A 21,340-nucleotide genomic window follows, 5' to 3' on the forward strand; every position below is an offset into this window, starting at 1 on the left:
CCCTTGACCTTATCATATGAACATAATGTATGTTGGCTGCAGTTGTAAGTCATAAAGCATTCTTCAGGTTGGATTATCAGTATAAGGGTCAGCAAACTCGATCTGGGGGTTGGAAGGTAGTGGAGGTGTATTATGAGTAAGGGGAGTAGCTTGGAGCTCAGAGTAGATGCTAGTTAAATTGCCGGCTCGGATCCGATAGGTATCCCACAGGTTGAAGACAAATGAAGTAGAACTACTCAAATGGAGCGTTATGGTGAGTACATAACTTCCTTATTTTGTAGATTTATCTGAATACATGCTGTAATTTTTCTTGCATATGCTAAATTTTGATTACTGTATGTTAATTTTACACAGCCAATTTGAAACTATGAATTGTGCAGTCAAGTTGAAACTGTCATTTAATTTAGTACTCCACCTATTTGAAACATATACAGTTTATCTTTGTGGTTGTTCCTTGTGTTTCACTGTTGCTGTATTACTGTAGTTAAGCTCCTCTGATCTTAGACATATACATGCTGCTTGTGATTGTGTATTGCTGATGTTCATCGTGTTACCCTGCTGCAGTCATCACACTTGGGTTATCCTGCCGTCAGGCGGTCCCGCAGTCGGCCTGAATTCCAAGGTCTTGGTCCGGCATCGGTTGCTGTCGCTTCTTCCCTGATGTCAGTGCGCCAGGGGTATATAAGAGGCATCCAACACCATTTTCTTCAGTCTTTCTTGCCACGTGGTGCCCAAAGCAGAAGCAGTTCGCAAGTGCCGGTCGGCCAACACCTGAGATTTTCGATTCGAATTTCAGTCCGAAGTCTTCAATAAAGCTAAGTACCTCGTTGGGGAACCTTTTCTTGCCTCAGTCCGATGTCAGAAAAAGTTAACAATTGCATTTCTTGTGGGAAGCAAATACCTCATAAGGACTTCCATTCTTACTGTATTCCTTGCCTAGGCCCAGACCACGACGTCACAGGTTGTCGGTTTTGTGCTAGGTTTAATAAACGAACTATCAAACTCTGTTTTGACTTCGCACGACATTACTTTGGCAGGAAATTTAATTATATCATGGGAGCAGCCGACGACCGGCATGCATAAAAAACGCAAGGCTAAGGACAGGCAGCCTAGGAACAAGCCAGACTCCGAGGCCTCTGCTGGGCCTGTCACTGGTTCTCCGGTTTTCAGTGAGTCGCCTATGCAGCCCCTGACGACCGCAGAATTGGAACCCCAGACAGCCGCGGATTCTCAAGCGGAGTCTACTAGGCCGACGCAGCCATCTTTTTAGGCCCTTACGACACCGGAGCAGAAGGAGACCCTGGTGCAGTAGAAACACCTACGGTTGCAGAAGGTGTCTTCAGACCGACTACACACCATTAAATCTTATGCTAAGCTTAAAACTCCTTTAAAACCAAAAAAGACTGTACATCAGTCTACAGTTCAGGGCCCCATTCCTAAGAAACAGATTCTTAAGATGGCTGAAGATTTGATTACCCTAATCAGGGGTTCCCATCCCCCTCCAGATAAAAGACCAAGACAAGAGGAGGATTATGTTTCCTCTGACCAGGTTTCAATTTCCTCAGATTCTTCTGAGGAACAGGATTACACTTTTCCCCCTTATGAAGACTCTGATGCTGAAGACTCTATTCCCTCAGCATCTCCCCCTGAAGACTACTCCTTTGAGGAAACTTTACATACCATGAGGGAACATTTCCACTGGGAAGGCCAGGACTACTCTTATTCTAAGAAAAGACTCTGAGAGTTCCTTTTACTACCCCAGCACAGACCACTTGGCTATCCCTCCAGTTTTAGATATTGTGGATGATGTTTACTTGGAGTCTAGTCTAAATCCCGACTCTCTACCTCCTGCTCCAGCCAAACCAGACAGATACTACAGAGTACCTGACTCACACAAATTCCTTTATAAAAGCCCTGTGGCTGACCCAGAAACAATGTCCCAGGGTCCCAAGGGGGCTAAAGCTTCTATGGCTAAAAATCCTGTGCCCTCTGCAAGGGATTCCTAGATAGATGGGGAAAGAAAATATACACCTCAGCAACTCTGGCTATGAGCGCATTAAATTGTCAGTTTCACATGCTGAAATATCAGCAATTCCTAATGTCTCAATTAAAACAAAACATGAGCACACATACTGAACAGTCTGAATTCAAGGAAATGCAGGATCTATTGCATGCAGCTGAACAGGTGGGCAAACATACTTTACAATGTGGATTTGATTCATTGGTAGCTTCCTGCAGAGCAACTGTTACTGGGTCTGTCATACATAGACATACTTGGTTAAAAGAACAAACCCTACCTGATCATGTTAAAGCAAAATTATTGGATGCACCTTTACCTACAGCAGGATGTATTATTTGGTGTCAAAGCAGAAGAGGTTTTAAAGAAAATGGAGGATAAGGCAAAGTCTATGCAGACGGTCAAGGATTTTTTACAGGTACAACCCCCTCGTTTCAGCAGAAATTGGTCAACAAAAAACTGGTCCTTTCCAGCTTCTGACAGATCACAGAGGGGCAAATATAAACGCCCAAGGGGCAGAGGTCAGTCACAAGGCCCTTACAAACCTCGCCAATGGGGTACTGCTACCCAGAAAGGAGGAGAAGACAGGCCCGAGACTAGCAGAAGACAAACATAATGACTCAATCCTCAAACTACCAAACAAATCTCTCCTGGCATCTCCCTTGGGAGGAAAATTAGCATTTTATGCAGACAACTGGCACATCATCACAAAAGACAAATGGGTCCTAAACATTATCTCACAAGGATACAGATTCCACTTTCATACCTTGCCAAGGATAAAAGGAATGCCAAACCTGCCACCAAATCAATGAACAGAGGCACAAAAACAAATTACAGCTCTCATGGACATGAGAGCCATTCAACAGGTACCTACACAAGATCAAGGACAAGGATTTTACTCAAGACTCTTTCTAGTCCCAAGAAAAGACAAAGCATGGAGACCCATTTTGGATCTTTCAATTCTGAACACCTATCTGCAAGTACCAAAATTTACGATGCTAACACAACAGCAGCTTCTTCCCATGCTGGGCAAGAATGCTTGGCTAGTAACGTTGGACCTCAAGGAGGCATACCTGCATGTCCCTATCAGACAAAATTGCAGAAGATACCTCTGCTTCATTGCAGGTTCAACGCATTATCAATTCTCTGCACTGCCCTTTGGCTTATCTACTGTGCCCAGGGTCTTCACAAAATGCCTGGCACCAGTAATTGCATACTGCAGACAAAGAGGAATTCAAATATACCCATACCTGGACGACTGCCTTATTCAAGCAGAAAGCAAGGACATTCTTTTAAAGCATCTGGCATTTGTCAAACACCTTCTAAGTTGCCTAGGGTACACAGTAAACGAAAAGAAATCAAAACTAGTGCCCTCACAAAACATAATATTCCTGGGTGGCAGCTTGAATACAACGGCCCAGATGGCTTATCTCACGCCTGACAAGCAACAACAGCTGACTCAGTGTTTCAAAATAATGGCAACAAAGACCCAACTCCCTGCAAGAAAAATTCTGCAGGCCTTGGGATTCATGGCATCTTGCATACTACTAATACCATTTGCAAAACTGCATATGAGGAAATTACAATGGTACCTGAAAAGCGTATGGACTCAGCACAGCCACAGCTTGGAAACAATGATACTACTCATTCCCTGCCTTCAACAGGAGTTTCTGTGGTGGGCACAGGCATGTCACCTCAACAAGGGTCAGCCTTTCACCTTACCCACAGCCAGGCAAACTAAGACAACAGATGCATTGGACTATGCCTGGGGAGCACACATGGCAGGACAGTGCATTCAGGGCAAATGGACTACAGATCAAAGGCATCTGCATATCAATCAAAAAGAAATACTAGCAGTACAGAATGCCCTAACAGCTTTCAAGGACCTCTTACACCCAGGACAACTAATAATAAAGACGGACAATGCCACAGTAATGTGGTGCATAAACAAACAAGGGGGCACACATTCCTACCCTCTATGCAGGCAAGCAATGACCTTGTGGAAGACGGCACTGTCTTACCAGGTTCAGTTACAAGCACAATTCCTGCCAGGAAAGAAAAACACATTGGCAGACAACCTAAGCAGAAACATCATGGATCCACACGAGTGGAAACTAGATCCACAAGTATTTGTAGTGATAGCTCAAAAATGGGGACGCCCAGACATAGATCTGTTTGCCAGCCCCCAAAACTACCAACTTCAAAAATTTTGCACAAGGACATTCCATCCACAAGCTTGGAAATTAGACGCCCTCTCATTCAGTTGGAAAACATTAACAGTGTATGCCTTTCCTCCACTGCCTCTTCTAGCAAAGGTACTGTGGAAAGTCAGATTAAAGAGGCCACAAATGATGCTCATTGCACCAGACTGGCCATGCCAGCATTGGTATCCAATTCTAAGGAACATGGCCCACGGCCCACCATGGATTTTACCACAAATTCCTCACCTGCTCATCCAGCGAGACAATCATATTCTACACAGCCAGCTCAAGACTTTAAACCTGGCTGCATGGCAAATTACCTAAACAACCAGCCAACACCTCTATCCAAAGCTGTTATGGATGTCATTCTGGAAGCCAGGAGACCCAGCACCAGGAAAACCTATTCAGACAAATGGAAAAGATTTTGCGCCTGGAACCAGGCTAAAGGCCAAAATCCCCTTGATCCAAACATTCCTCAGATTCTACAATATTTAGCTTAGATGTTGCACGAAGGACTTTCCTTTTCATCTATTATGATCCATGCCTCAGCACTTTCAGCTCACTACAACACGGATCCTCCTTTATTCTCACATCCACTCCTAAGACAGTACCTCAGAGGGGCTAAGAACATAAGACTGCCCAGGAGAGCACCAACACCTACTTGGGATCTCAACTTTGTTCTGGAAAAGCTTACACTGCCGCCCTTTGAACCAGCTTTTTCAGCTGATTTAAAATTTCTATCATGGAAAACTGCCCTGCTACTAGCAATTACCTCAGCTAGAAGAGTTTCAGAGCTACAGGCACTAATGGCAGTGGAGCCTTTCCTCATTTTTCATCAAGACAGAGTCTCTCTACGAACTAACCCTTCCTTTATGCCAAAGTTGGTATCCAGTGTGGCCCTAAACCAAATCATTCATTTGCCCACCTTTTTCCCAAATCCCCAGAAAAAAGGGGAAAGACTCCTTCACTCTTTGGACATTCACAGGCAGTTACGTTACTACTTGGATAAAACTAAGGCTTTCAGAAAATCTGACCAGCTCTTTGTAGCCTTTGCTGCAGGATCACAAGGAAAAGCTATCTCAAAACAGACCATTTCTAAATGGATAGGGCATTGCATACATTTCTGCTACACGCATCATGGAAAACCAGTACGTGCCAACATTAGGTCCCACTCCACCAGGGCTACAGCTACTTCAACAGCCTTTCTCAGGGTGGTGCCAACCAAGGATATTCTGGAAGCTGCAACTTGGAGTTCAGTGCACACCTTCACCAAACACTATCACTTACCTCTATGTTCTAAGACTAGAGCTGGTTTTGCTACTGCAGTTTTGCAGGGCCTACTAGCTTCTTCTAACCCTGTTTAACATCCTTAGCTTTGGGATTCAACCCAAGTGTGATGACTGCAGCAGGATAACACGATGAACATAGTACAGTTTTGTACCTACCATAAATGTAGATGTTCGAGTGTTCACCCTGCTGCAGTCCAGGTTACCCTCCCTCCATCCCCTCTGAACTAGCTGAACTTATCTATACCACTCTATCCTATATAACCTCTGTGGTGTATTTGCTTGTGCCTGAAGGTATTGTTTTATTTTTATATATATATATATATATATATATATATATATATATATATATATATATATTGCCTACCTATTGGGGGCACCTGACATCTGGGGCAAGAAATACTGAAGAAAATGGCATTGGATGCCTCTTATATACCCCTGGCGCATTGACGTCAGGGAAGAAGTGACAGCAACCGACGCCGGACCAAGACTTTGGAATTCAGGCCGACTGCGGGACCGCCTGCCGGCAGGATAACCCAAGTGTGATGACTGCAGCAGGTGAACACTCGAACATTTACATTTATGGTAGGTACAAAACTGTACTTTTTATTGTATTTTGCTTAGCTGAGCTCATGTTGTGGCTATAAAAGGTCAGTAGATCAGCCCACTCTCATGGTTAACAAATTGCCAATAAATGATTGTAGTAGCAGTTATGATTATGCCATATGTGTACCTTCTTGCCCAAGTCAGGAGTCTTGAGGATTATCTCACTTAACCGGTTAACAAATCGTAAAAAGAAAAAGTCACATAAGGAGCTCTATGAATGTTAATAAGCATTTTGACATTTATTTTAACACTTTAGAATCTTATTTCAGCCCTAGAAGTCTTATGTGTATTCTACCTTATGTGATTTAGTACTTGAGGTATGCACCGATAAGTTATTATTTATTACAAAATAAGGGCTCGTGTTATGTCCATGTCTTAATGTCATACTGTATGTTAGTCTGTTGTGAAGTGTTTGTATTTGAGGAGCTTGTTTTATTATTGTGACTACTTTCTGCTGAATCAGATATTTTATTGTTGCGACTTTATTGTGGTTTTAATGCACAAACTTAATGCACAAACTGTACTACTGTGTGACGTGTCAGGTGGAAAAGGGTCAAGCTGAGTAGGCTACCACAGTTATGAAGTGTAACAGCTAAATAAATAAGTAAAAGAAAATTCACTTCTGACATTTTTACTTATTTCTGTTAAAATAGACATTTGCTTTTAATTGTAGATCTTGCTTGTATGTACAAACTTTTCAGTCGTGTGCCCAATGGACTGAAAACAATGTGCGAGTGCATGAGCTCTTACTTGAGGGAGCAGGGTAAAGCTCTTGTGTCGGAGGAAGGAGAAAGTAAGAATCCAGTTGATTATATCCAGGTAGGTGTTCATTTTCTGCATTTTTTTTTTTTTTTTTGCCCAGCCACTGTCTTAAGTATTGATCAGTGCTGCTGTTACATTTAAATATTTCTACAGTGCATAGCTTATGGGTTCTGTCAAAACGCACTTTTGTGGGTAGACCTGAAAGCTACACTAGAAAATAAATACCAGTGTAGTCGCAGTAATGATTGTAGTATTTATTTCAGAATGATTAGAACTAATGAGATTAGAACCATATTTCTAAATGGAGTGTTGGACAATAGCACTGAAAACAGGCAAAATAATCATACAAGTGTGTGTACAGCGGTGTTGATGATATGTTACAGTTGCACTGTTTATGTAACTGCTTAAAATTTAGTAGTAAATGATTATTTTCTTCAAACGCAAACTGTTAAAAAAACAGCTCGGACTCGGTTGGTCAGTAACCAAATTGCCTTTAATTTCATACAAAAGATAAGTGCTTTTGTCCCGGATTATACCAGGAATTCTTCAGATAATTTAAACAACAAAGACTCCAGTGTTTAAAATTAAGGCAGTAAATCGCATGGCAACTTTGCACCTTCTTTGTTAAAGTAACAAAGTATCAGAATTTTAACAAACAGTACCTATTGCTTATCTAAGCTACCTAATGCAAAAAAATAGTAAACAGCGGTAGCGTTGTTACCTCACAGCAAGAGGTTCTCCTGTTCGATTCTCGGCTTGGCTTGGGAGTGCCTTCTGTGTGGAGACTGCATGTCCTCCCCGCGGTTGGGTAGCGTTCGAAAGGCATTCATGTGTAAATGGGCGTGCCTTCGTTGAAGGTTGGGCATCGAGCTGGCACCTCGGTGTTTCTTAAAAAAATCTACTGCCAATCATTAGCGGACTGAAGTTCCACTGTGGCGACCCCTTACTGGGAAAAGCCAAAAGGCAACAACAACACTGTCAGTAGTAAATAAAATGGACACTTAATTGTACAAGCAGCCCTCTAAAAATACATTCATATCCATAAAAATAAATGTTTACTTATGGACGTATAAAATCAGTTAGAAATAAAAGTAATCTAGCAGTCTCAAACTTTTACATATGCAAATAAGAAGTGAATAACAATGTGTGTGTGTGTGTGTGTATACACACACACACACATATATAAGTGCATTAGCTATTCCAACTGTAAGAATATGTATAAAACTACCCAAGCAATAGAACACTTTTTCTTATTTAATGGTAGTGAGCTTTTAATGAAAACAAACATATTATATATAGCACATCATTCAGCCCCAGGGAGTTAACCAGCATTCAGCTGGAGTTGCCATTTAACTTTATTCTTCTCCAAAAGCAACCCCCACGGACCTCCCTGAGAGTTAACAGTTTTTTGTTCCACTACAATAAATTTAAAATTATGGGCTTTTTGCATTTGGTCAAATATTTAGCCAATGCATTACTTTGACTTTTATTTTTAATCATATAAAAGTGATGATACACTTACATTTAGCATGCATTCAGTTTTCTTCAGGAAAAATGCCGGACAGCTCTGACGTAAAGCAGAATAAATGACACCCTTAGACGTACAATCAAAATGTCCATTACTGTTTACCCCATAATAGTAAACTGATCTGAAAAGAACTGACTTTAATGTCTGTGTTTTGCCAACCATTCCAGATACCTTGTATGACAAACTTGATTTTGAACGTAAGCTTTTTGAAGGTTTGTAAATTCAACCTAAAAACGGCTATCTATTGGAATCTCTTAGGACAAATAGAGTCTGAAAAGGTTTAAAGGTATTGAAGTAACCCCACTTGCTTGGGCCTGAATTCTCCACTCCACAAGGATTTGTTGAAGCACAATACTAAGATGATTGACGATTTGATTAAAGACATTAGCATACTAGGTAATGCTATTGTGAATGATATTAATTATGATCAATATGAGTTGCAATATTCACACATTACCATGCAGTAGATGTGCACGTTGATAAGATTAGAGAAAGGAAGAATGGCAAACTTGAAAGGGATAGGCTTGAATGTGTGAACAATAAGGCCTATCCATTACCACTGCAATTTCAAGAATGGGGAGGTAGAATGAACCGAGCCTTTAATCCATAAATTAAGTTTCTCCAGGGAGGATACAAGGGGAGGCAATAACACGAGGAGCAGGATTTTGAGGAGCTCCCTTTAGAGAATCCACCTCCACATTGATTGGAATAATTGAAAGGGAAGCAACGGCAAAAACATGACCAGTGGTTGGGGTGCAACTACTTACCCCAGCTTTCGAGGGAACAGTGGAGAAGTTCTGCGGGCAGGAAGAATTAGAAGCTGAATTATGACTCTGTCTCTACCTTTGAGGAGACAACAGATGTCCTTCATGGATGCATCTGCAGTCATAACAACTGGGTTGTCCTGTCGGCAGGCAGCCCTTCAGTCGGCCGGATTCCAAAGTCCGGGTCCGGCTTCGGCTGATGTCGCACTTCAGCCGACGCCATTTTCCTCAGTCTTTCTTGCCGCGTGGCGCCCGAAGCAGAAGCTGTTCGCAAGTGCCGGTCGGTCGGATCCAGAGATTACTTCTACCGAATACTACTTCGAAGACTTCTAAAGCTAAGTACCCCGTTGGGGACTTTTTCTTGCCTCAGCCGATGTCAGAAAAAGTTAATAATTGTTTAACCTGTGGGAAACAAATACCTCATAAAGATTTCCACTCTTATTGTCTGCCTTGTTTAGGCCCAGCCCACGACGTAGCAGCCTGTTCGCCTGTGCTTCTTTCAGTCGGAGTTTGCAGAACAGTTTTCGGTTCTGATTTTGCGTACATTATGCCGCCGGATCCTCCGACTACCCAATCTGCCAAAAGCAAGAAGAAAAAGAGACCCACATCATGGTCCGCGGTTTCGGCGAAACCATGGTTAAGCAAACCCGGCGAGTGTCGGTTTTCGCCGAACCGAGAAAACTGATCAAAGTACAGCTGAACCTATCTCTACAACTGAGGCCCCTGCTACCACTCTTGAATCGGCCTCAGAAATTTTATCCACTACGGTGGTTACCACTGACTTATCAAACACCATTCCCTTGGATGTCTCTACCCCAGCACGTGGTGCTGCTAGGCCTCCAGCAGCCATGTCCATTAAGGCCTTCGCCAGGGCTAAAGCAGCCAAGACTACTAAGACAGTGCCTGTTAAACCCCCCGCAACCAGGCCCTCTTCTAGTTCTCAAATGCTTACTTTGGCAGAAGATTTAATTTCATTAATTAGAGGATCTCAATCTCACCCACACAGGGCCTCTCAGCCCCAGAGAAGAGACCTAGGGCAGAGCCCCCTGAGCCAGTGTCCTCTGATGATTCTGCTGACGAATCAGACATAACTGACCCAGCCAGAGGCTCCTTTCTCCAATTTTGAAGATTCTGATGCTGAAGAATCCATTCCAGCTGCTTCCCACCAGAAGAATTCTCCTTTGGGGAAACCTTACATGCCATGCGAGAGCAGTTCCAATGGCAGCAACAGGATTTTCAGACTCCAGAAAAGACTTAGGACCTTTCTGCACCTCCCACAGCACAGGCCCTTAGCTATACCTCCTGTTCTCTGTGGTGGATGATGCTTTCAATGATGTCTGCTCCTCCAGATTCTTTACCCCAGCCCCTGCCAAACCAGACAGATTTTACAGGGTGCCAGATACTCATCACCACCTTTACAAGGCCCCACTTGCAGACCCGAAACTATATCCCAGGGTCCCAAGGCAGTAGCGACCATAGCTAAAAACCCTATTCCTTCTGAAAGGGAAGGTCATTAGACAGATGGGGTAAAAGGTCTACACTTCAGCTACTCTCTCAGCTAGAGCTTTAAACTGTCAGTTTCACATGATACAATACCAAGAGTTTATGCTTGATCAGTTAACTAAAAAACTAACCACTGATGAATCTCTTGATAAGAAATATGTATTAGAAATGGTAAATAACATACAACAGGTTAGCAACCATTCCTTAAAATGTGGCTATGATGCACTGGAGGCTTCATTTAGATCAGCCATGACTGGCACAGTGATAAGAAGGCATGCATGGCTAAAGGAGCAAGCTTTACCGGATCATGTTAAAGCTAAGTTGCTAGATGCTCCTATGGATAAGACAAGTTTGTTTGGTACACCTGCCCAGCAGGATGTCCTTCATGGATGCATCTGCAGTCATAACAACTGGGTTGTCCTGTCGTCAGGCAGCCCTTCAGTCGGCCGGATTCCAAAGTCCGGGTCCGCTTCGCTGATGTCGCACTTCACCCGACGTCATCTCTGTTGGTCGGTATAAAAGCATCAGCCGACGCCATTTTCTTCAGTCTTTCTTGCCGCCGAAGCAGAAGCTGTTCGCAAGTGCCGGTCGGTCGGATCCAGAGATTACTTCTACCGAATACTACTTCAAGACTTCTAAAGCTAAGTACCCGTGGGGACTCTTTCTTGCCTCAGCCGATGTCAGAAAAGTTAATAATTGTTTAACCTGTGGGAAACAAATACCTCATAAAGATTTCCACTCTTACTGCCTGCCTTGTTTAGGCCCAGCCACGACGTAGCAGCCTGTTCGCCTGTGCTTCTTTCAACCGACTAACGCTTAGGCGCCGGTCGGAGTTTGCAGAACAGTTTTTCGGTTCTGATTTTGCGACATTATGCCGCCGGATCCTCCGACTATGCATTCTGCCAAAACGCAAAGAAAAGACCGACACTCAGCGGTCCGCGGTTTCGTTCAAACCATGGTTAAGCAAACATGAGTGTCTCGGTTTCGCCGAAACCGAGAAAACTGATCAAAATACAGCTGAATCTATCTCTACAACTGAGGTCCCTGCTAACACTCTTGAATCGGCCTCAGAATTTTTACCCACTACGGTGCTTACCACTGACTTATCAGACACCATCCCCTTGGATGTCTCTACCCCAGCACGTGGTGCTGCTAGGCCTCCAGCAGCCATGTCCATTAAGGCCTTCGCCAGGGCTAAAGCAGCCAAGACTACTAAAACAGTGCCTGTTAAACCCCCCTCAACCAGGCCCTCTTCCAGTTCTCAAATGCTTACTTTGGCAGAAGATTTAATTTCATTAATTAGAAGATCTCAATCTCACCCAGACAGGGCCTCTCAGCCCCCAGAGAAGAGACCTAGGGCAGAGCCCCATGAGCCAGTGTCCTCTGATGATTCTGCTGATGAATCAGACATAACTGACCAGCCAGAGGCTCCTTTCTCCAATTTTGAAGATTCTGATGCTGAAGAATCCATTCCAGCTGCTTCCCCACCAGAAGAATTCTCCTTTGGGGAAACCTTGCATGCCATGCAGAACAGTTCCAATGGCAGCAACAGGATTTTTCAGACTCCAGGAAAAGACTTAGGACCTTTTTGCACCTTCCACAGCACAGGCCCTTAGCTATACCTCCTCTCTGTGGTGGATGATGCTTTCAATGATGTCTGCTCCAGATTCTTTACCCCAGCCCCTGCCAAACCAGACAGATTTTACAGGGTGCCAGATACTCATCACCACCTTTACAAGGCCCCTCTTGCAGACCCAAACTATTTCCCAGGGTCCCAAGGCACCATAGCTAAAAACCCTGTTCCTTCTGAAAGGGACCAAGGTCATTAGACAGATGGGGTAAAAAGGTTTACACTTCAGCCACTCTCTCAGCTAGAGCTTTAAACTGTCAGTTTCACATGATACAATACCAAGAGTTTATGCTTGATCAGTTAACTAAAAAGCTAACCACTGATGAAACTCTTGATAAGAAATATGTATTAGAAATGGTAAATAACATACAGCAAGTTAGTAACCATTCTTTAAAATGTGGCTATGATGCACTGGAGGCTTCATTTAGATCAGCCATGACTGGCACTGTAATTAGAAGGCATGCATGGCTAAAGGAGCAAGCTTTACCGGATCATGTTAAATCTAAATTGCTAGATGCTCCTATGGATAAAACAAGTTTGTTTGGTACACCTGCCCAGCAGGTTATGAAGAAAATGGAAGAAAAGGCAAAATCAGTCCAGACAGTTAAAGATTTCTTGCAGGTTCAACCCCCAAGGTTTAGCAGGAACTGGCCTGCCAAAAATTGGTCCTTTCCTGATTCCACAAGACCTCAAAGGGGCAGGAATAGACGTTCCAGAGGCAGAAACCAATCCAGAGGAGGTGCCTACAGAGGACGATAGTGGCAAGGTAACAACAGAGGCACAGACTCAACACCTGCCACTACATCAACACAGCCACAGTGACTTAATCCTAAGCCCGCCTACCAGGGAACAAATAGCAGCTCCTCTAGGCGGAAAGCTAACCTTATTTTCAAAAAACTGGCACCACATAACAAAGGACAAGTGGCTTTTACGAACCATAGATCAAGGTTACCGGTTCCACTTCCACACTTTACCAGACAAAGAGGAATGCCAAATCTACCTCCAAATCAAAAGACAGAGGCTCTACAACAGATAATGGAGTTAGCAAACATGAGAGCTGTGGAGAAAGTGCCAACAGCAGAGCAAGGAAAGGGTTCTACTCCAGACTATTCCTAGTTCCAAGAAAGGAAAAAGTTGGAGACCAATTCTAGACCTGTCCGCCTGAATACTTACATCATTGTCCCAAAATTCAAAATGCTGACCCTACAGCAACTTCTATGCTGGGCAAGGAGTGTTGGCTGGTAACTCTAGATCTCAAGGAGGCATACCTGCACGTCCCCATTCGACCAATCTGCAGAAAATACCTCAGATTTCTTGCAGGATCAGAGCACTATCAATTCTCAGCATTGCCCTTTGGCTTATCTACTGCGCCCAGAGTATTCACAAAATGCCTGGCATCAGTAATCGCCCATTGCAGACTACAGGGAATTCAAATTTATCCATACCTGGACGACTGCCTGATACAGGGAGACAACAAAAGCAATCTGACAACAGATTTACAAAGGGTCATTTACTTGCTTCAAGCACTGGGATACACAGTCAATTTACAAAAGTCAAGACTGATACCATCCCAGACAAGGACTTTCCTGGGAGCGGAATTGGACACAGTAAGACAAATGGCATTCCTAACTACAGAAAAACAAAAGAACTCCTCTTTACTTCTTGGCACTAACAAAACTGAACAAGTTAACAGCAAGAAAGGTACTGCAGGCCTTGGGTTTCATGGCATCATGCATAATCTTGGTTCCATTTGCCAGACTACATATGAGAAAACTACAGTGGTACCTAAAGAATTTATGGTCCCAACACAGACACAGCCTAGAAACGGAAATCCCACTAATACCATGCTTAAAACAGGAGTTCCTATGGTGGGCTCAGGCATGCCAGTCAAACCCAGGCCTGCCCTTCGCAAGGGTCAAGGGTCAAGCCAGACCATCACAACAGATGCTTCAGACCTAGGATGGGGGCATATGCTGGACAAATGCGACAAGGATTGTGGACACAGGACCAACTTCACCTGCACATCAACCTAAAAGAAATGCTGGCAGTAAAACTGGCAATCCAAAAGTTCAGACCATTTCTTAAGGAGGACCACTTGATGATAAGGACAGACAACACCACAGTCATGTGGTACATCAACAAACAGGGAGGCACTCATTCTTACCCCTATGCAGAATGACTTTGGAGCTGTGGACCCTGGCACTCAGCTACAACATCCAGTTACAGGCAATATTTGTGCCAGGAAAAGAAAACTCTCTAGCAGATATGTTAAGCAGGACCACATCGGATGCCCACGAATGGCAGCTGCACCCGGATATCTTCAAGACCATCTCAAGAAATGGGGAATGCCTCAGATAGATCTATTCGCATCACCTCTCAATCACCAGCTCAAAAATTCTGCACAAGGACATTCCACCCACTAGCATGGAAAGTGGACTCGCTCTCCTTCAGCTGGAAAGGCCTAACAGCATATGCATTCCCACCTCTTCCCTTGATACACAAAGTACTACTAAAAATCAAGGAGGAACGCCCAAGGATAATCCTGATAGCTCCAAACTGGCCAAGACAGCATTGGTACCCACTACTGAGGAGCATGTCTCGAACAATATGTGGCCAATTCCCCTGATGCCTTTGATGCTAACTCAGAACAACTTCAGCACCATGCACCCAAACCTAAAACGCTGCAACTGACTGCATGGAACATCACATAGCAGCTGCTAATACAGAACTTTCACAAAGAGTTAAAGACATTATTCTTGAAGCACGAGGCCTTCAACTAGAAGGAATTATGCTGGGAAATGGAAAAGGTTTGTCATTTGGAGTTCTGAAAGAGGAAAAGATGTATCAAACATAGATATGCCTAACATTCTGGAGTATCTGGCGAACTACTTCATTCAGGCCTGTCCTACTCCTCCATCAAGATTCATGCATCAGCTATTTCAGCAGAATACAGCTTTGATCCACCTGTTTTTCACACCCTTTGCTCAGGCAGTTCCTCAGAGGAATCAAGAATGTAAAACCTCCAAGGAAACCACCATTGCCAGCTTGGGACTTGAACTTTGTGCTAGAAAAATTGACACTATCACCTTTTGAACCAGCAGCAACAGCAGACCTACAACACCTGTCATGGAAAACTGCTTTCCTACTGGCAATTACTTCAGCAAGGAGGGTTTCAGAACTACAGGCCTTAATGGCAGTGCAACCCTTCTAATCTTCCACCAAGATAGAGTGTCCATGAGGACTAATCCTACATTTATGCCTAAGGTGGTATCCAGAGTGTCTTTAAACCAGGCAATCCACCTGCCTACCTTCTTTCCCAACCCACAAAACAGAGGGAAAGAATACTGCATACCTTGGATGTACATAGACAGCTACGCTACTACTTGGACAGAACAAAAATAGCAGAAAGACTGACCAACTTTAGCCTATGCAACAGGAAGGGAAGGAAAAGCTATTTCCAAACAGACAATCTCCAAATGGATAGGAAATTGCATACGATTCTGTTACTCCTTCCATGGAAAGCCAATTCCACAGAACATAAGACCTCATTCTACAAGGGCAACAGCCACTACCACAGCCTTCTTACGAGGAGTGGCTACCAAAGACATTATTGAGGCGGCTACTTGGACCTCCGTGCATACATTTGCCAAGCATTATAATTTACCTCTATATTCCAGATCCCGAGCAGGGTTTGCCACTGCTGTTCTGCAAGGGATCCTAAACACACCATAATTTACTTTTATCCTCCTCCCTAGTTGGCTATGGTATTCTACCCAGTTGTTATGACTGCAGATGCATCCATGAAGGACATAGTACAGTTTTGTACCTACCATAAATGTAGATGTCCGAATTGGATAGCATCTGCAGTCAGGATTACCCTCCCTCCTTCCCCTCTGTGGTACTCCTAGGGTGTTTACCCTTCTAATAGCTAGCTAGTGGGGGGATTTCTTTCATGGTGTATTTGTTTGTATTTATGTACATACATGCTTATTTTTGTGTTTACCTCTATCTTTTGGAAACATTGGCATATATCCAAAATTTTTTAGCCTTCTATAGGGCTTCTGGCATCTGGGGCAAGAAACACTGAAGAAAATGGCGTCGGCTGATGCTTTTATACAAGACCAACAGAGATGACGCGGGTGAAGTGCGACATCAGCAAGCGGACCCGGACTTTGGAATCCGGCCGACTGAAGGGCTGCCTGACGACAGGACAACCCAGTTGTTATGACTGCAAATGCTATCCAATTCGGACATCTACATTTATGGTAGGTACAAAACTGTACTTTATGAAGAAAATGGAAGAAAAGGCAAAATCTGTTCAAACGGTTAAAGATTTCTTGCAGGTTCAACCCCCAAGGTTTAGCAGGAACTGGCCTGCCAAAAATTGGTCCTTTCCTGACTCCACAAAATTTCAAAGGGGCAGGAATAGACGTTCCAGAGGCAGAAACCAATCCAGAGGAGGTGCCTACAGAGGACGACAGTGGCAAGGTAACAACAGAGGCACAGACACAACCACTGCCACTACATCAGCACAACCACAGTGACTTAACCTAAATCCGCCTACCAGGGAACAAATAGCAGCTCCTCTAGGCGGAAAGTTAACCTTATTTTCAAAGAACTGGCACTACATAACAAAAGACAAGTGGATTTTACAAACCATAGATCAAGGTTACCGGTTTCACTTCCACACTTTACCAGTCAAAAGAGGAATGCCAAATCTACCTCCAAATCAAAAAACAGAGGCACTACAACAGATAATGGAGTTAGCAAACATGAGAGCTGTGGAAAGAGTGCCAACAGCAGAGCAAGGAAAAGGTTCTACTCCAGACTATTCCTAGTTCCAAGAAAGGAAAAAAGTTGGAGACCAATTCTCGACCTGTCCACCTTAAATACATACATCATTGTCCCAAAATTCAAAATGCTGACCCTACAGCAACTTCTTCCCATGCTGGGCAAGGAGTCTTGGCTGGTAACTCTAGATCTCAAGGAGGCATACCTGCACGTCCCCATTCGACCAATCTGCAGAAGATACCTCAGATTTCTTGCAGGATCAGAGCACTATCAATTCTCAGCATTGCCCTTTGGCTTATCTACTGCCCAGAGTATTCACAAAATGCCTGGCATCAGTAATCGCCATTGCAGACTACAGGAATTCAAATTTACCCATACCTGGACGACTGCCTGCTACAAGGGGACAACAAAAGCAAGCTGACAACAGATTTACAAAGGGTCATTTACTTGCTACAAGCACTGGGATACACAGTCAATTTACAAAAGTCAAGGCTGATACCATCCCAAACAAGACATTCTTGGGCGCGGAATTGGACACAGTAAAACAAATGGCATTCCTGACTACAGAAAAACAAAAAGAACTCCCTCTTTACTTCTTGGCACTAACAAAACAGAACAAGTTAACAGCAAGAAAAGTACTGCAGGCCTTGGGCTTTAATCTTGGTCCCATTTGCCAGACTACATATGAGAAAACTACAGTGGTACCTAAAGAATTTATGGTCCCAACACAGACACAGCCTAGAAACAGAAATCCCACTAATTCCATGCTTAAAGCAGGAGTTCCTATGGTGGGCTCAGGCATGTCAGTCAAACCCAGGCCTACCCTTTCGCAGATGTCAAGCAAGCCAGACCATCACAACAGACGCTTCAGACCTAGGATGGGGGGCCCACATGCTGGACAAATGCGTGCAAGGATTGTGGACACAGGATCAACTTCACCTGCACATCAACCTAAAAGAAATGCTGGCAGTAAAACTGGCAATCCAAAAGTTCAAACCATTTCTCCAAGAGGGCCAGTTGATAAGGACAGACAACACCACAGTCATGTGGTACATCAACAAACAGGGAGGCACTCATTCATACCCCCTATGCAGAATGACTTTGGAGCTGTGGACCCTGGCACTCAGCTACAACATCCAGTTACAGGCAATATTTGTACCGGGAAAAGAAAATACTCTAGCAGACATATTAAGCAGAACCACATCGGATGCCCACGAATGGAAGCTGCACCCGGACATCTTCAAGACCATCTCAAAGAAATGGGGAATGCCTCAGATAGATCTATTCGCATCACCTCTCAATCACCAGCTCAAAAAGTTCTGCACAAGGACATTCCACCCACTAGCATGGAAAGTGGATTCGCTCTCCTTCAGCTGGAAAGGCCTAACAGCATATGATTTCCCACCTCTTCCCTTGATACACAAAGTACTACTAAAAATCAAGGAAGAACGTCCAAGGATAATCCTGATAGCTCCAAACTGGCCAAGACAACACTGGTACCCACTGCTGAGGAGCATGTCTCGAACAATATGTGGCCAATACCCTGATGCCTTTGATGTTAACTCATAACAACTACAGCATCATACATCCAAACCCCAAAACGTTGCAACTGACTGCATGGAACATCACATAGCAGCAGCTAATCCAGAACTTTCCCAAAGAGTTAAAGACATTATTCTTGAAGCACGCAGACCTTCAACAAGAAGGAACTATGCTGGAAAATGGAAAAGGTTTGTCATTTGGAGTACGGAAAGAGGAAAAGATGTGTCAAACCTAGATATGTCTAACATTCTGGAGTATCTGGCCGAACTTCTTCATTCAGGCCTGTCCTACTCCTCCATCAAGATACATGCATCAGCTATTTCAGCAGAATACAGCTTTGATCCACCTGTTTTTCGCACCCTTTGCTCAGGCAGTTCCTCAGAGGAATCAAGAATGTAAAACCTCCAAGGAAACCACCATTACCAGCTTGGGACTTAAACTTTGTGCTAGAAAAGTTGACACTATCACCCTTTGAACCAGCAGCAACAGCAGACCTACAACACCTGTCATGGAAAACTGCTTTCCTACTGGCAATTACTTCAGCCAGGAGGGTTTCAGAACTACAGGCCTTAATGGCAGTGCAACCCTTCCTAATCTTCCACCAAGATAGAGTGTCCATGAGGACTAATCCTACATTTATGCCTAAGGTGGTATCCAGAGTGTCTTTAAACCAGGCAATCCACCTACCTACCTTCTTTCCCAACCCACAAAACAGAGGGAAAGAATACTGCATACCTTGGATGTACATAGACAGCTACGCTACTACTTGGACAGAACAAAAATAGCAGAAAGACTGACCAACTTTTGTAGCCTATGCAACAGGAAGGGAAGGAAAAGCTATTTCCAAACAGACAATCTCCAAATGGATAGGAAATTGCATACGATTCTGTTACTCCTTCCATGGAAAACCAATTCCACAGAACATTAGACCTCATTCTACAAGGGCAACAGCCACTACCACAGCTTTCTTACGAGGAGTGGCAACCAAAGACATTATTGAGGCGGCTACTTGGACCTCCGTGCATACATTTGCCAAGCATTATAATTTGCCTCTATATTCCAGATCCCGAGCAGGGTTTGCCACTGCTGTACTGCAAGGGATCCTAAACACACCATAATCTACTTTTATCCTCCTCCCTAGTTGGCTATGGTATTCTACCCAGTTGTTATGACTGCAGATGCATCCATGAAGGACATAGTACAGTTTTGTACCTACCATAAATGTAGATGTCCGAACTGGATAGCATCTGCAGTCAGGATTACCCCCTCCTTCCCTCTGTGGTACTCCTAGGGTGTTTACCCTCCTAATAGCTAGCTGGTGGGGAGTCTTTTATGGTGTATTTGTTTGTATATATGTACATACATGCTTATTTTTGTGTTTACCTCTATCTTTTTGGAAACATTGGCATCTATCCAAATTTTAGCCTTCAAGAGGGCTACTGGCATCTGGGGCAAGAAACACTGAGGAAAATGGCGTCGGCTGATGCTTTTATACCCGAAGACCAACAGAGATGACGTCGGGTGAAGTGCGACATCAGCGAGCGGACCCGGACTTTGGAATCCGGCCGACTGAAGGGCTGCCTGCCGACAGGACAACCCAGTTGTTATGACTGCAGATGCTATCCAGTTCGGACATCTACATTTATGGTAGGTACAAAACTGTACTTTTCCGTCATAACTAATTGTGCAGGTGACTTTAATGTATTTAATTATTCTCCTTTAGCTGTGCAACAAAAGCATCCGGGCATTTTTTCAAAGGGGTTTTCCTATGTTATGGAGAGGAGGGCTGACATTGCTAGCCTTTTAATGGACTTGAAGACATTTACTAGAAAATTGAACTTGAGTCTTCTGTTTGACAGTAACAGTAGGCCAGTTGAACACTATTTAAAACTGTCATGCACTTGAAACCCCACCCCCACTCCACCTTCAACCAGTGATGAATTTGTTGAAAAAGATGTGCGAGTTAGATTTTAAATCTAACTTAGTGAGTAAAACGAACTTTGGATGCACAAATTTGAGTAATGAGGAGTTGAATTTAATGCAGGACTTAAGATTCTCAGGTATTTGGGCTGTGAAGCCCGATAAAGATGGGGAGGGGTTGTTCTACTGGATAATTTGCAATATACTGAAAAGATGTACAACATTTTATTTGAAGAGGCTTACTGTCATGTCCAAAACTGAAATGAATGTGGCTTATATCAGAATTAATGCAATACTGTTTGATACGTTAATGCAACAACAGATTATTGATAATGAATCTAAGTTTTTGCATATATATATATAAAAAAAACATGACACCCACAATCTTTGGGATGCCGAAGACGCACAAAGATCTTAACCACCCTCCCATGTGCGCAGTTGTTGATGCCAGGTGTTCAGTTACCTCTCCGCTGGCCAGATTTCTTGACCACTAGTTGAAGGAAGTGATCCAAGGTATTGACCATCTTTGTAAGGATTCCTGGGATTTTCTCAGGAAATGCAATGATTTGGTATATGATGATACCCTTGTGTTTTTAACAGTTGATGTAAAGAACCTATATACAGTGATACCACATAGTATCTGTTTACGGTGGTGTAGTGTGTCTGTGCAATAATATGAAGCTGCCCCAGAGCAAGATTAATTTGTATACACAATTGCTGGAATTGGTTTTATATAATAGTTTTATTTTCTTTGAGCACCAGTATTTTCTCCAGCAGAAAGGTATTGCCA

At 43.5% G+C, this 21,340-nt stretch overlaps 1 protein-coding gene across 2 annotated transcripts in view; it reads left to right on the plus strand.

Annotated features, from left to right (window-relative positions):
• The window catches only part of CUL3 (cullin 3), a 2,974,786-nt gene that overhangs the window by 1,190,614 nt on the left and 1,762,832 nt on the right, over positions 1-21,340 (plus strand). For both annotated transcript variants that reach the window (XM_044070245.1, XM_044070246.1), the window contains exon 7: positions 6,784-6,929. In XM_044070245.1, the coding sequence (XP_043926180.1) occupies positions 6,784-6,929 (146 nt within the window). The remainder of the gene's footprint in view (positions 1-6,783; positions 6,930-21,340) is intronic.

Source organism: Protopterus annectens, chromosome 4.part1 (assembly GCF_019279795.1).
Source record: "Protopterus annectens isolate FY-2018-M chromosome 4.part1, PAN1.0, whole genome shotgun sequence".
NCBI classification, from domain to species: domain Eukaryota; kingdom Metazoa; phylum Chordata; order Ceratodontiformes; family Protopteridae; genus Protopterus; species Protopterus annectens.